Source organism: Somniosus microcephalus, chromosome 6 (genome assembly GCF_052327205.1).
Source record: "Somniosus microcephalus isolate GS21.2 chromosome 6, FLI_Smic_1.0, whole genome shotgun sequence".
In the NCBI taxonomy this organism is placed as follows: domain Eukaryota; kingdom Metazoa; phylum Chordata; class Chondrichthyes; order Squaliformes; family Somniosidae; genus Somniosus; species Somniosus microcephalus.
The window spans coordinates 188,489,711-188,506,909 of NC_140992.1; the positions used below are offsets into that span (position 1 = coordinate 188,489,711).

The window sequence follows — 17,199 nt, forward strand, 5'->3', positions numbered from 1 at the left end:
ACCTGCTGTTTTCTGAAGGGGGAAATGCAATGTGTACGGTAGTGTAGTGGTTATGTTACTGGATTTGTAATCCAGAGAGCATGAGTTAAAATTTTAGCATAGCAGTTTGAGAATTTTAATTCAGTTTGAAAATAAAAAGCATGATAATAAAAAATGTTTCAGATAAATCTCTTTATGGATGTGATTGAAGGAGTAAAGATCTGGTAGCAGTAAAATTGGCAATCAAGCTGTTAGATTGTTGTAAAAAACCCAACGGTTAACTATTGACTAATGATCAATTAACGGTTCACTCTTTAAGGAATGAAAACTGGTACCCGGCCTATATGTGTCTCCAGTCTCGCACCAATGTGGTTCAATCTGAACTGTACTCTGAAAAGGCCTAGCAGGCCATCCAGTTTTTTTTAATAAAACCTTCAATGAGAAGAGCTGGCACCATCACATTCGCATCTCCAAGGGATGAGTCCAAAACCACTTAGAAATAAAGAAGAAAACTTAGTCTGTAAACGCCACAAATCACTTATATTTAAACTAGTTTCCCTGCTTTCGAAAATGCAGAAGCAATTTAAAACAATGTTGCCTACTTTCCTGCCCATTCTCTTCTGCTCCTGAAAATGAATCAGATAAGCGTCCATTTGCACAATTAGCCCTCCTGTACCATTCACCCTCACACAAATGACCATTCTCCATGTGTCAGTCTCAATGGTGACTGGGAGTGAAACATGGAAATGGAGCCAGAATTGGGCCATAGGGGACATGCACGCATAAACACACACCTCGTAGCAGGCGTCACCAGTGCAGATACAGGTGAGAAAATCAATTTGTGCCGTGCGGCATGAAAGATGCTACAGATTCCATACAGAGTATCCAATTGTTCTTGTAATTATTCCATGGATCCTTTTTTATCTCCATTACTCTAACTGGAAGTTCCTTCCACATGGTGACCTCTTCTGTGTGAAAATAAATCTTCCTGATATCAGTCTAAAATTTAACTTCTGCTCGTTTGCACTTGTGTCAACTTGTCCTACAATCACTGCTTAGCTGTCAGTCGTATTCCCGAATTACCTTTACAATCCTATTTTATACACAAGGATCGTAGAATCACAGAAACTTACAGCACAGGAGGGGGCGACTCGGCCCGTCCTGAAAGTGTTGGCACTATGGAAAAGCATCCGTGATAATTCCCGCATCCCTGCTTTTTGTCCGTAACAATATAAGTTTCTCATCCTCAAGTACCTGTCCAACAACCTTTTAAAATTATTTACAGAATCAGTTTGCACCATCTTCGAGTGAATAAAACTCCTCATCGCCCCTATAGATCTTTTATCAATGATTTTAAACCTAAGGCCTGTAGTTATTGCACCACTCGCCAGAGGGTATAGTTTTTCTCTGATCTATCAAAACCTCTCATCATCTTGAACACCTCTATTAGGTCACCTCTTAACCTTCCCTGCTCCAAGGAGAACAGTCATACCTTGTTCAACTTCTCCTCATAACTGAAGTCTCTCATCCCTGGTTATATCCTAGTAATCCTCCTCTGTATCCTTTCTAAGACGTTTACATCTTTCATGTAGTGTGGTGTCCAGAATTGTCCACAATACTCCAGCTGAGGCCTAAGCAGTGATTGTAAAGTTTTGCCATGATCTCTTTGCTTTTTATATTCTATTCCTCGATTTATAAAGCCAAGTAGCCAATATGATTTTTTAACCTTCTTATCAAGTTGCCCTGCATCATTTAGGGATTTGTGTAAAATGATACCAAGGTCTCTCTGCTCATCTGCACTTTTCAAAATCGTGCCATTTTCAGTATACATTCTTTCCATATAAGTCCTCCCAAAGTGCATCACTTCAGATTTCTCCACATTGAACTCCATCTGCCATTCTTCTTCCCATTTCACCATCCTGTCTGTCATCTCGAAGCCTACAACAATCCTCATCTCTATCGATTACTTTACCAAGTTCCGCATCACCTGCAAATATCTGCCCCCTACAGTCGAGTCTAGGCCGTTTATTAAAATTGAAAAGAGTAATGAACCCAAAACTGATCCTATGGGAACACCACAGCAAACCACCTCCAAATCTGAAAAACATCTATCCACCACTACCAATTGCTTCCTGTCACGGAGCCAATTTTGTGTCAATACCGCCACTTTCCCCTTAATTCGATGGACTTCCATCTTTTAATAAGCCTCCTGTGCGCAATTTGTCCAATACCTGTCAAAAATCAATTCATACCACATCTACTGCACTACCTTGATCAACCTTCTCTCTTACCTCGTCAAAGAATTCAATCAAGTTAGTCAACAAGATTTGCCTTTTGTAAATCCATGCTGAATCTCCTTGATTAACGCATACCTTTCCAAATGAAAGTTTATTTTGCCCCTGGTAATGGTTTCTATTAACTTCTCCACTTCCGATGTTAGGCTGACTGGCCTGCAGTTTCCTGGTTTATCCCTCTCCCCTAACTTGAATAGTGGTATAACATTAGCAACTCTCTAGTCCTCTGGCACTACTCCTGTATCCAATGAGAATTAAATGATTGTGACCAATGCCTCTGCTATTTCTACCTTTGCTTCTTTCAGCAACCTAGGATGCATTCCATCTTCCTTTGTGAAGACAGATGAAAAGTATGCACTTAATAGTTTAACCTTGTTCTCTGCCTCGACATGAAGAGTCCCCTCTGGGCTATTAAAAGCGCAACTTTGTCCTTAGCTAACTATTTATGCTTTATATGTTTATAAAATGTTTTAGGCTTCAATTTAGTATTGCTTGCTAATCATTTCTCGTAACCTCTCTTTGACTAACGAATTCAATTTTTTAATTCCCTCCTGCACTTACCATACTCTTCCTGGTTAATCATTGTTCCTGAAATGTATCATAAGCCGAAATAACAACAGAAAATGCTGGAAATACTCAGCAGGCCAGGCAGCATCCGTGGAGAGAGACACAGAGTTAACGTTTCAGGTCAGGGGCCCTTCACCAAAACTGGAAAAAGCTGGAGGTGTAACAGATATTGCGCAGGTGCAGAGACAGGGGGGGGCGTGGTTAGGAGGGGAGGAAGGAAATAAGAACATCCTGTACTTTTGTAAGAGGCAGGAAAAATAAAATGTTGCAAATGGGAGTGTCAAAAATCATACAGCATGAAAAATGGGGGCAGGGATTATTATCTCAAATTGTTGAACTCGATGTTGAGTCCGGCAGGCTGTTAAAGTGCCTAATCGAAAGATGAGGTGCTGTTCCTCGAGCTTACATTGAGCTTCATTGGAACAATGTAATAGGCCGAGGACAGAGAGATCAGAGTGGGAGTGACGCGGAGAATTAATGTGACAGGCGACTGGAAGCTCAGGGTCACCGTTCCGGACAGAACGGAGGTGTTCTGCAAAGCTGTCGCGCAATTTGCTTTTGGTCTCCCCAATGTAGAGGAGACCGCATCGTGAGCAGCTAATACAGTATATTAAATTGCAAGAAGCACAAGTAAATCCCTGCCCCCATTTTTCACGCTGTATGATTTTTGCCACTCCCATTTGGAACATTTGATCTTTCCTGCCTCTTACAAAAGTACAGGATTTTGTTTAGTTCCTTCCTCCCCTCCTAGCCATCCCCCCCCCCCCCTGTCTCGGCACCTGCTTAATATCTGTTACATCGCCAGCTTTTTCCAGTTCTGATGAAGGGTCCCAGACCTGGAACGTTTACTCTGTTTCTCTCTCCACGGATGCTGCCTGGGCTGCTGAGTATTTCCAGCATTTTCTGTTGTTATTTCAGATTTCCAGCATCCGCAGTATTTTGCTATTGTATTTATCATAAGCCTCCTTGTTCTGTTTTATGTTAACTTGTATTTTCTTTGTCATCCAGGGCGCATTAACTTTGGATGCTCTACCTTTTCCCTTCAAAGGAATCGAATTAGTTTGCACCTAAACTATCTTTTCCCTGAATGCCTTCCATTGCTCCGTTACTGCTTTACCCTGCAATCGCCTTTTACAATCTATTTGTGCTGGGTGCCTCCTTAAATCACTGAAATTTGATCTTCCCTAGTTGAGCACTTTTGCCTTCGATATTTTCTGGTCTCTTTCCATACTTATTTTAAAACGAATTATGTTGTGGTCACTTCTAGTTAGATGATCTTCTACGGTAACACACACCACTTGCCCTACTTCATTTCCCAGAACCAGATCCAACACTGCTTCCTTCCTTGTTGGACTGGAGACATATTGATCGAGAACGATCTCCTGTACACATATCAGAAATTCCTCTCCTTCCCTACACTCAGCACTATGTTTTCCCCAATCTATATTAGGGTAATTAAAGTCTCCTAATGTAACTCCTATATTTTTTACACGCCTTTGCAATTTGCCGACAAATATGCTCATCTATATCCTTCCCACTGTTTGGAGCTCTATAAAAAAGTTTCCAGCACTTTATCCGCTCCCCCTCTGTTCCTCAACTCAACCCAAATCAAACCAGTCCTTTTATCATCCAGTGTATACTTTCGACTTAGAACTGTAACATCATATTTAATCAATGCTGCCACGCCACCTGCTGTTTATCCTTATCTATCATTCCTGAATGCCTGTTAACCAGGAATATTAAGAACCAATTCCTGGCCTTGTTTTAGCCAGGTCTCTATTAATACGACCACGTCCTAATCCCACGCAGCAATTTGAGCCTGCAAGTCAACAACCTTATTAATTACACTGCGGACATTGGCCGACATACAAAACTTCATTTCAGTTGGCTGCTTCAGGTTTGGATGACAACCTAAGCCTAATTGATTACTATTCTCTCCAGTGCAGGGGCACTTATCTCAAGCATACCACTACTGTAATAGTTGTCTCTGCGGTCACCTAATACAGAAGACTCCAAGGACGATGGCTTCACCAAATAAGCGACCAGGTCATGGTAAGCAAGCATGCAATCTGAAACAATACAGATATATAGTGAATGGATTTGTCAGCATGAATGTTCACTGAACGTACATATGGAAACCAAACTCACACCGGCGTATATGATCGGTGGATGGTGCTAAAGGGATACTCATATGCTATGGTAGAAAATGCAATCATTTAATTAAAGCCACCAGGGCAGCATTTGTGAATTCAGGTGGATCTGGGGGCTATGATCGGGCAACAGGATGAGGGGATTCACTATAACCGACAAAATAAATATAGTCCACACGACCTGGCGTTCCACTTTCACTCTTGTTTTCTCCTTTGTTAGTTTCAACGTTCATCGGAAATAAGACCAGAAGGTTAATAGGGATGAAGTAGGCCAGTCAGTTCATCCGACATTTCACCATCACAGCTGAAGTCAAGCCTGTTGTTACATTTGCACAACCGTGTATCAGACAAATAGGCTCCTCCTATTTACAGAAGAATGTGAGTCGCTGGATTTTGACATATGCATTTAAGCTCATTATCATGGAGAACTCGATTAGTTAGTGTAAAGGCGCACGGTCATTCAATGCACAGACTTTTACACTGATCAGGGTTTGCTGTAGGAATAGGCGGAGCAAAATACACCAGTACTAGCAATAACGCTTTATCACCACAAAAACAAGAAAGGAGCACTCACAGTCCGGAGTTCTCTCCACGTTTCCGCCAAGCGAGAAGTGCAATCTGGAGGCAAACAAGTTACATGGCTTTCAAGATGGCGCATTTTTGCGTAAGTGAGTTACACGAGTAACTGCAATACGCCTAAGTATCCTAGATCTTATAACTGGGTGCACTAAACCCTGAGTCTGTACGACTCTCCACCCACAATACTGCCTTATCAAAGGAAAGGCATCAAATGAAATTGTACATTTAGGCACGTGATGTTACACGCCACTCTAGATCACGTGCAAACCCCTGGCTTCCAAAGCCCCAGGAGCTTAGTGGCTCCTTGCAGCTTATGACCATTCGAATGTTCGTCACTCAGAATGGCGGTGAGCCCCGCGCTTTTATGCGTATCTTTGGTGGGAGTTCTATACAGAGGTGTGTTTGTTTATCTTAACGCTCCATGCTTATCGAAAAAAGCTAATGTTAAAACAATTTGTCATATTTTGCGCACATTTCTTTCTTCCATTTTTCTTATTATGTTATGAATGTGGTTAATTTTCTTGTGTTTTTTAAAATTTCTAAGTCATTTTATGTTTGGTGTTTTTCTAAAGTATGCAAACTATTAAGTCAGCATTTTTGTTTATTTTCTGATAGCCGCTGAAGTAACTTCGATCAAAGTGGATCAATTCCCCAAATATATTAAGGTTGCCAGGAGTACAAATGTTTCCATGTTCTGCACATTTCCCATATTCCAAGATGCTCCCGATGTTTATTGGCGGAGACGGGGCGAGGAGACGTTTCTGGAGCCAGACAGCAGAAAGCAATTTAATGTAAAAAAGGGAAGTGGGTCATTTGATGTCCTGAATGTGAGTGTCGCCGACTCCGGAGTGTATTACTGTAAAGTAAAACATCATCAAAAATCTATTGGAGATGGAAGTGGCTCCCAGCTTACTGTGTACGGTAAGTGCCATTCGGGCGGGGTGTGGGAGATTCTCAGCAGTGTGCGATCTATGTAAATACTCAATAGTGGGGGTAATTTGAACTTTTATCACTTGACGAAAACCAGGTGATAGCAAATTCGTTTTACATTTCTCCCGATTTTCTTTTCCATTGACCCCGGTATACAACGGCCCACCGATTCTCTAGCGCCCGGTTTGCGCTACTGCCCCAGATCAACTTCACCCCTTCATATTCCGCATGACATTCCAAAGTGCTTTGCATCCAATGAGTTCTTTTGGAAGTGCAGTTACAATTATTAAGGAGGGAAGATACTGAAATGGTATACATGTTTAAATCTTGGCTTGAAATTAATAACTGGGATTAGATAGCCAAATTCCTTCTCCCCAAAATAGCGGTGCCAAGGAGCGACAATGTTAACACCTCCGAGGTCAGGCATTTTTTACTTCATGAAAGGCCTTCATCAGAAACTCAATAGAACAATGCCATGCTGCAATCGTGGTTATTGCACACACCAGGGAAGATTTTGGCCCCACTACTTGAAATTGCCAATCTAATATTTTCTGTATAGTATTGCCCAAAATCTGGACTTCTCTCTCCGAAACCGCGGTGGATGATGGGACAATTGGAGCTTCCAAGATTGCGAGTGATAGATTTTTGTTAGGTCGGGGTATCAAGGGATATGGAGTTAAGTGGACAAATTGATTTGAGGTACAGGTTAGCCATCATCTAATTGAATGGCGGAGCAGACTCGAGGGGCTATATGGCTTCCTCCTGTTCCTTTATCCGAAGTTTAGGCTGTGCACTTGCTTCCATTGAGAACTTTTTTGAGACTGCCAATCTCATTTCAAAAAGGAATCTTATAATCCATTGAAAGGGAAGTGTTGGTCTTACCCTCAATGCTGGATTCCACCCCAAGTCCTAGACCTTGCAGGAGAGTATAGAAACCCAATGCTCCTGTTTGAACATCTGTCTTACACCAAATGGACTTTCTTTCATACACTCACAACCTGTAAAGTACGGGCAGAATATCACCGAAATTGCTTTAAACGCCTGGGCTCCCGCATTTGCAATTCATGATTTACATTTCCATTCTACCAATCCCAGACTGAAGTTACGGCAGCAGATTAAGTTAACACTTTCGTTCTCCTCCTCCACGGAAATTCTACCGCATTACATATTATGACTAAACAGATCAGTGGTAAAGAATGGAGGAATTCTGAGCTTTGTTTGGGCAATCAACACGGTGTTGCTGGGAATAAAGGATAAAATAACTTTCCAAGTTAATAATACCCCTGATTTAAATGTTTGCTATTACTACAAAATCGGAAAAGTAAACATTTGAAGAAACGATGTTAAGGAGATTGTTTGTAATAAACTGACAAAACAATGCAAACCTAATAAGGGATTCTACTTCCAGCTAAACAGCGACTGTAGCTCTAGCGGACAAAGTTTCAGATTAGTAAAAGACGATTGTAGGACTGGTATAAGCAGAATCTTCTTCAGGCAAAACGTGTTCAACAGACCGAATAGGCTTGGGGAATGCCAAAACCCCTGGAATTATATAAGACATGCACTCTGAGTTAGGAGTTCCTATTCAGATTCCCTCAACTGTATGGATATGGTGACCTACACAGAGAGACATCATTACCAATTCATGACGTGAAAAATGTTCCAGCCCTCGGTTCGCGCTCTGGGCAAAATACATTTAATGAAAGCTGCACGATCTGAAATCTCCATTACAGACACTGAAATGCTGAGTTAGCAACTGTAATGCACGAATATTAATCTATAGATATTACAGCAACCTGTCTACAAGCTGTGTAGACATCAGAGATATTTCGATATATTGGTAAGAATTCTTCTTCTCAATATTCACCGTTTATATAAAATATGTTTGCAATATATGAAATATCTAAAAAGCGATCAATTCTTAAATAAACACACAAAATGTTTAATACTCCAAAGATTAGCAATGAATATCGAGAAGCGATTCCATTGTTCGTGCAGACTGGGTTGCACTCTCTCCGATATCGTCGGACAGGAACCTCACTCGGAGTCACTGCTGCCAGCCACAATCCCTCGCCAAGATCTGATACTCCAGTTAGAACAGTGACGCGTGCCACCCTGCATGTTAGCAGCCCTGGGAGATTCACCCTCTTTGCGTATGGTCTCCAATACATTCCGTCATTTTGCTGTGCGCCGTAAAACTATTTATAAAATAAATGCAAACTCGAAGTTTGAAAAAAAAACACAGCGCGGATAACTCTTGTGACATTAGGACTGTAACCGCATAACGAGAGTAGGGAAATGAGAATGTGTTCCTTTAAATTAAAAAAAGCTTTTTTTCTGTTAAAGTTCTCCCAACTACCCTGAAAATCGCTCTTGTTGAAGGGATTTCAGCGACTTCTCTAAAACTCGAGTGTAAAACGACTGCCTTTTACCCGGAGCATTTAGAAATCTCCTGGCGAAGAGATGGTGTCGAAAATCTGACCGGAATAGCAACTGTGAAAAACAGGAACGCGGGGGGACTGTTTGAGGTTTCCAGCTCGTTGGAAGAAGCACAGCCTGCCCAGAGCGGAGTTATTTATACATGTCTGGTATCTCATGTCTCTCTTCTGGTGCCCGCCAATGTCAGCTACACCTTTAATCAAGGTAAGGTTGGAAACCTTTACAGCGGGGAGCGGGACTCTGCTCCAACCTGTATTTACTTATTAGACATGTAGCTGGGCAGTTGTTCAACCCCGAGGATATAGGGTAAATGTGAAATATATTTACTCTCAGTGTCACATCAACGGGAACGGAATAAAAATATTCCAGATGGTTTGTAAGTGAAGGAGAGAGAATATCTCACTGAAGAGATCCGCAACGGGAGGTTGATGTGCGAAATGCTCAAAAGCTGAAAGATCATTCCTTGTCAAATGCTTGCCAAACAAAATTAAATTACGCACCAAATTGATCCATTCTACCAGATTTACTTTGACATCCTGTGTTTTTAAATGGAATATATGGAACTGTTATTGACTAGATTGAGCCTATACTCTGGAGTTTAGAAGAATGAGAGGTGATCTCATTGAAAGATATAAGATTTTGAGGGGGATTGACAAGGTAGATGCTGAGAGGCTGTGTCCACTGGCTGGAGAGTCTAGAATTAGGGGGCATAGACCCAGAATAAGGGGTGGGCCATGTAGGACTGAGATTAGGAGGAATTTCTTCACTCTGAGGGCTGTGAATCTTTGGAATTCTCTACCCCAGATGGCTGTGGTTGGGTCGTTCAATGCTGAGGTAGATAGACTTTTGGACTCTAAGGAAATCAAGGAATGTGGGGATAGGGTGGGAAAGTGGAGTTGAGGTCGAAGATCAGCCATGATGTTCTTGCATGGCGGAGCAGGCTCGAGGGTTCATATGGTCTACTCCTGCTCCTAATTCTTATGGTCTTATTATGTTCATCTGTTCTCTGTGCACCGTTCCTTCAGCTGTCTAGACCCTAAACTTTGGAATTCCCGCCCTAAACCTCTCTTCTATATATCTCTCCCCTTCTTTAAGACGTTCCTTAGACCCTACCTCCACCTGTCCCAAGCGTGGCTTGGTGTCAAATGTTGTTTGATACCGCTCCTGCGAAGTGCTTTAGGACGGTTTACTACGTTAAAGGCGCTATATAAATGCAAGTCCTTCATGTTAACTACCAAAAGTTGCAGTAGGTGTCCTCTGGTAAGGCTGGTGAGCGGTGGCAGCACTGGAGAACGAGCGACTTTGCCACTTTTTGCAGCCGGTGCCCATCAGTCCGGTGTTGCATGGCTAGGTAAAACATGAAACTCTCTTTACTCTTAATTAACAACCGTCGTGTGCAGAGAGAAGCTTCCTGGGCCTTTATATAATGGGATTTGTTTTCTCCCTAAATTGCATCACTGAGTTGCAGTTGATGTCGTTTGGTACACGTTATAATCCTTGTACAGCTACTACCCATAGAAATAAAGTGATCGAGCCACTCTGACAGTCAGTGGACGCCATCATCTCGAGAGACACCTTTGGGACTCGCCCTCCCATGCCGGACCTATGATTCCCTGTGTGTATATCTCTCCAAGCTCTACAGTTTCTTTTGTCAATTATCTGTTGACCCTGTAGGTGCTGATGACAAATTTACACTGATATTTGGTTGTGCAGGGGGCGCATTCGCAATTTTACTGTTGATAATAATTTTGACGAGACTCAGATTGCAGGCATCAGACGGTAAGAACATTTGTTATTTCGCCGAATACTTTTATTTTCTGCGGTCCAGTTGTATTGTTACAAAACCGAACGGGCAGGTGAATAGGGATTGCTTGTAGAGGAATAACGTGCCCTTAACTGCCCGCATCTTTAAAGAATGAAGTTACTACCACAAGAGCGTTATGTGGTTGGCACTAGTTGAATATGGCAATGTAAACCCGATCTTGAAATGTAAATATCTCACCTTCCCATTCGAACTATTTACTCAACTTATACACTTCCATCTTGCAATACCCGGAATCCTTAATGCTCTACAAAGTTTTAGTATCAGTGCGGGTCCAGGTCTTGAAGCGTAAACACTTTGAGGTAGGTATTGACTTTTTGCGATAGTGTAAAACAGATGACAGCGAATTGGCAGACTGTTTTACATCTCTCCCGATTTCTATTTCCCTGTGTGTGTGCCACTGGGAGAGGTGTAAAATGGGCTGCCGTCTCACTATCACCCGTTTTACACTATCGCACAAAGTCAATGGCCCAGAAATTCGGGTCGGGGGCTTGCCGCGCGTGCAAGCCCTCGATCTGTACTTACCCGACCCGCCGGCCGTTGAGCTTCAGGGACGCCTGGGATTGCTGTTTTAAAATGTTGACTCCCGGGCAGCGTCTGACGTCACGCCGCCCAGGAGTGCAGCCAGTGCGAAGCCTGTAGCGCGCTGTGCAATTGACACACGCCCCTTGAGGTCTCAGTTTAATAGGACCCGCCCCCAATGTTTCTCACACGCTGCTAAGCATTTTTACATGCAAAGCAGCATTTTAAATAGGTTTTTGGTATTTTTATGAAGCTTTTGGTAACTTTTATAAACTTTTAAAAACGTTTACATTATTTTGAAGACTCTGAAGTAGTTTTAAACAGAATTAAAGCAATTTAAAGACTTTTAAAATAATTTTTTTTATTGCATTTATTTATTTAGCAATGTCGTCGTCATACGTGTCTTCACACTGTTCCCTTTGGGGAACTGTATGAAGTGGTGGAAGGATTTATGGCCGTGATTAACGCTCATTCCGTGACCGTAACCATCTTTGAACCAGCCATTAGGGTGGTTAGTCCTATGGTGGGAGGGTTTTACGGGCTCCCACAAGCTATACAAGGAGGGGGGACCACCCACACATGCAAATATCCCACTGGATGTCAACCCAGAATTTAGAGCCGGAGCTCTGACTCCACTTGCCGGGACTGTCTGGAGCAGGGTTCGAAACCCTACCCCGTCTGGCCCAGCGGCGGGGATCCTACTGCTACGCCAAAGGCCCAATCCGATTAGCAACGTGAAATGGCTGGAATTAGCACAATTCACGGCATTAAAAGAACTCACAATTGAACTGATGATGACCTCAGCAATCTCCTCAATGAGGTGGAGGCGCAGCGCCTGCTCATCATTGGTAATGAGAAGTCAAAGGCGCTGCAAAAAGGACAGATGATAGCTTGGTCTTTCAAGTGGCAGCATAGGGCTCCAGTCACAGGGAGGGAAAAGGCGCAGGAAACGTATGGGTGTCACCTTTTGCGCAGAGTGGGCCTTTTGCATAGCGGTAAGCATCCCCACCGCTGGGCCAGAAGGAGTAGGGTTTTGAACCCCGCTCCAGACTGACCCGGCAAGTGGAGTCAGAGCTCCAACTTTAAATTCTGGGTGGACATCCAGCGGGATACTTGCTTCTGCGGGTGTGGGTGGCCCCCCCCTCAGATGGGTTGTGGGAGCCCGTAAAACCCTCACACCATAGGACTAACCACCCTAATGGCTGGTATGAAGATGGTTATGGTCACGGAAGGAGTGTTAACGTGGCCAGAAATCCTTCCACCACTTCATACAGTTGCCAAAAGGGAACAGTGTGAGGATACGTACGACGATGACCTCTTGCGCAATGCACCTCCTTGGACCCTCAGTCGCAGATGCGAGGGGGCAAATCGTGCAATTGTTAAATTTTTCATTTTATTGACATGTAAAATGTTGGCCCAGTAATTCCCTTCCAAACACGCGAGTACGGTCGGGGTACTTACGCGTCTGGCCGGAGGAAATGCCGGTTTTCAGCATGCACAGCGCATGCAGGGAAAACTGGCATTTCCTGTCCTCTGAACGAAGGGGTTCAGAGGCAGAACGCGTGCGACTGTACAGGCAGCGCGTGCGCAGTAAAATTCGCCACTTTCATTCATGCTTTCAGTGAGGTCAAGTCCTTACAACTTACACATGAACAAAGCATGAGTACAGTTGCTCCAGAGGCTGCGGAGGAAGATATTTCTTATCGTGGAGCTTCTGAAAGGCAATATTTTTGTTTGGGAAAGGGAGGAAAGTTATTTAAGAAATGCTGAGGTAAGTTTTAAAGTTTATTTTTGTTTTTTAAAATGGGTTTCCAGTACTGTAGGTAGAAGGATCAATTGTGGCTATGTGAATTGAATTTGCTGTGTTTATTAAATGTGAAAATGACTCCAACATTTTTAAGAAAGAAACTTTTCATCAGTAATATATTCTTTTAAGTAATTATGTATGTATGTCTGTATATATTCCTTTGCGTGTATGTATATATTTCTTTAATTATGTGTATGAGTGTATGTATTTAATTATGACTTTCAGAGAAAGTAACTTATTGGAAAATCATAATTAAAAACATACATTCATACACATAAGTAAAGGAATATAAAACATACATACATATACGTAAAGGAATATATGCGGACATACATACATAATTACTTATTACTGATGAAAAGTTTCTTTCTTAAAAGTGTTGGAAATGTTACATTACTCATTTTAGAACACTCATTCTCACATTCAATTCACACAGCCACAATTGCTCCTTCTACCTACCGTACTGAAAACCAGTTTAAAAAAAAAAAATTAAACTTTAAAACTTACCTCAGCATTTCTTAAAATAACTTTCCTCCCTTTCCCAAACAAAAATATTGCCTTTCAGAAGCTCCACGATAAAATATATCTTCCTCCGCAGCCTTGGAGCAACTTTACACATGCTTTTTACAAGTGTAACTTGTAAGGACTTACCCTCACTGAATCCATGAATGAAATCGAGGAAGTTCACTGCGCAAGCGCTGCCTGTGCAGTCGCACGCGCTGTGCCTCTGAACCCCTTCGTTCAGAGGACTGGAAATGCCGGTTTTCCCCGCATGCGCTGTGCATGCTGAACACGGGCATTTCCTCCGGCCAGACCCGTGAGTACCCCGGCCGTACTCACGCGTTCAGAGAGGAATTACTGGGCCAATGTCTGCTCCATTGGGTGCAGCGCCACGACGGGGTATGAGAAGGTCATGAACAGTATAATACACTAAGGACTGACACTTCTAAACACCGTCAAGCAGCTCGGTCGCTTCAGATCTCATTAATTTGCAAAGTAAATGTGACCAACATCAAATCATGTTGGTTTTGCTGGCACACAGATTAAGTTATTCAAGATGGATTTTTTTCCTTTCCTTTAGGCATTAACATAAATTCTACGGAAGCGGGCCAGAGTGAAGTGCCGGTAGGGTGACAATGTTCTGTATGTTCCAGAAAAGAAGGGGCAGGGGGGAATAGCACCCCAATGTATACATTCAGCCGAGAAGGTACTACTTATATTTCATAGAATCACAAATTCTTACAGCACAGAAGGAAGCCGCCGTGCCTGTTCCGGCTCTTTGAAAGAGTTATCCAATTAGTGTCATCAACCCCCCACCCCCCCTCTTTACCCAGAGTCCTGCAATTGTTTTCGTCCCAATTTGAAAGTTCCTACTGAATCTGCTTCCACCAACCTTCCAGGCAGTGCGCTCCAGATCATAACAGCCGGCTGCATAAAAAATTCTCCACATCCTCCCTCTGGTTCTTTTGCCAATTATCTTAAATCTGTGCCCTTTGGATACCAACCCACCCATCAGTGGAAACAGTTTCTCCTTATTTACTTCATCAAAAACCCGTCCGAATTTTGAACACCTCTATTAAATCTCCCCTTAACCTTCTCTGCTCTAAAGAGAACAATCCCAGTTGTAAGATCCTCCAATAGGCTGGGCTGGCCGAGGAACAGGAATGTGGCCGACGCCCCAGCAGGGGTGAAAACCTTCAGGAGAGTAGGGAGAGAAAGATTTAATTGGGGAAGAAAGTGGGAAATGATTAATGTGTGGTATCCATAGGATAGTTATTAGCTGGGCTCCGAATCATCCTGATTTTAAATGTATATGTAAATAATTTGTGCGCTATGAGCTTCATATTTAGAACATTACTCAACACCTTATGGATGAGATATTGGATAAAATCATTGAGTGGGACAGAATGTAATCGTGCCCTAATCTATCGTTTACTGTGTGTATATTTACACTTTCAGACTCAGTTCCAATTGATGGTAGCTGGCAGCTGTATCAGACTCTCCGCTATCAGTATTTCATGTCTTACTTTTACAGGTTAGACAAGGACCAATTGAAAAGATTGCCGCTTACGCTACTCTAAACTTGAGACACGACAGAAGACCTCCCAAACGGAGACAGGAGAAAGAGCACACCGTCTATTCCCAGGTACTTAAGATTACATCGGATAAACGGCACAGAAACAGGCCACTCGGCCCAACCAGTCCATGCCGACGTTTATGCTCCACAGAGCATCCTCCCGTCTTTCCTCATCTAAATATATCAGCTTAACCCTCTATTCCCTTCTCCCTCATATGTTTGTCCAGCCTTCCCTTAAATGCATCTATACTATTTGCTTCAACCACTCCCTGTGGTAGCGAGTTCCACATTCTCACCACTCTTTGGTTAAAGAAGTTTCTTCTGAATTCACTATTGGATTTCGTGGTGACTATCTTATATTGATGGCCTCTAGTTTTGCCCTTCCCCACAAGTGGAAACATTCTCTCTGTATCCACTCTATCAAAACTTTTCATAAATTTAAAAGACCTCTATTAGGTCATCCCTCAGCCTTCTTTTTTCAAGAGAAAACAGACCCAGCCTGTTCATCCTTTCCTGATATATATGCCCTCGCATTTCTGGTATCATCCTTGTAAAATGTCTTTGTACCCTCTCCAGCCTCCATGTAGAGCGGAGGGATTGGCGCCAATAATACCCAAACCATTTCCATACAAAATCAACATTCTGTGATAAGAGAGGCAATGTTAACAATCTATACAGAAACATGGGGGTAATTTTGACTTTGTGCGACAGTGTAAAACGGTGATAGCGAAACGGCATCTCTCCCACTGTCTTCAATGGAAATACAATCGGGTGAGATGTAAAACGGGCTCGGGCCCATGTCGCACTATCACAGTCAAATTATCCGTGTGTGTCTTTTTCGGCTCTGGAGGTGATAATGATTGCTCTGAACGACAAATTGCAAAATAAGAAACTCACATGATCAGGCTGGCAAATATTTCTGTTACAGACGAAGCAAGGAACAGGCGACAGACTGACCTACGCCGCTCTCGTAACCAACACCACGAAAAACGCGAAAGCCAGACAGAAAGAGGAGAGCACGGTGTATACCCAGGTACAGCTCAGGTCATTCATTGAAACACGATCAATGTTCTACGGTACGGTACTGAGCCACAGGAAGTAGAAAGATCCCAGGTTTAATCTACCAAGTGTGCTGTGTCGGCTGATCTCAGCCAAGGTTCATCATAATTGACAACGTGTCTCGGATCGGCAGTGGCGCGGGGCGGGGGTGGGGGCTGAAAAGTGCAGATGCGTGGGCAGGTTCAATCTTGGAGCCACCGGCATGGGATCAGCAGGTCACACAGACACCTTAAAACGGTACATTGCGATATGAGATATACTTAACAGACGGGTATGACATTCCTTTGACTGCTATTGTAATTGAAGTATTAACTTGCTTAGTTAAATGGGTTACAACAGCAGAAGAACTAATTTTATATGAACGTTAAACCCGAATACTCACAAGATTTCTTTCGGGCCCAAGAATGGACACTGAGGCGGGAGGGGGCAGCAGATTCTCCTGGAATTGGAACCCAACAGGAATCGTTGTTTGCAGAGCAAGGAGAAACTGGAGAGTAAATAAAATCAGTGCAAAATCTGAATAAATCGGTTCCAATCTGAATTTGTTAATTGATGAGAGGAAATTTCCCCACAGCCTTTCTTAAAGCTTGATTTCTTCAAGCAATAAGTGGCTAATGGACTAACGGCTGCTACTAAATGTTATTTTCACAGACTAAACAAAGAGGCGGAGACAACAAGCTGACTTACGCCGCTCTGCAGCTTGCTGATTCAAAGAAAACATCAAAATCGAAACACCAAGACAAGAGGGCTGTGTACGCAGAAGTAAACGTGAGAAACAAAGAGATAAGCTGAGAACCGGAATGCAGTCCGAAGATGTGGGCTATTAATGAGTGCAGGCCCGGGGTATTCCATTATAAACCATAAGATGTGTGTCTATCACTGTTTTCATTTATTGCAGCCAGACGAAGGAGTGACGTCCTGGATCATCACACATTTTGTGTGTGTGGCGGTGGGGGTGGTGGGGTGGATGAGGA

At 42.9% G+C, this 17,199-nt stretch overlaps 1 protein-coding gene across 1 annotated transcript in view; it reads left to right on the top strand.

The window, feature by feature from the left end:
• Window positions 1–17,017, top strand: part of LOC147116256 (tyrosine-protein phosphatase non-receptor type substrate 1-like) — a 32,307-nt gene extending 15,290 nt beyond the window's left edge. Inside the window, exons 2-8 of the mRNA XM_085992031.1 lie at window positions 6,185–6,490; window positions 8,846–9,142; window positions 10,613–10,717; window positions 14,171–14,214; window positions 15,125–15,235; window positions 16,095–16,199; window positions 16,877–17,017. Of these exons, the coding sequence (XP_085848157.1) occupies window positions 6,185–6,490; window positions 8,846–9,142; window positions 10,613–10,717; window positions 14,171–14,214; window positions 15,125–15,235; window positions 16,095–16,199; window positions 16,877–17,017 (1,109 nt within the window). The remainder of the gene's footprint in view (window positions 1–6,184; window positions 6,491–8,845; window positions 9,143–10,612; window positions 10,718–14,170; window positions 14,215–15,124; window positions 15,236–16,094; window positions 16,200–16,876) is intronic.
• Window positions 17,018–17,199: the final 182 nt, after the last annotated feature.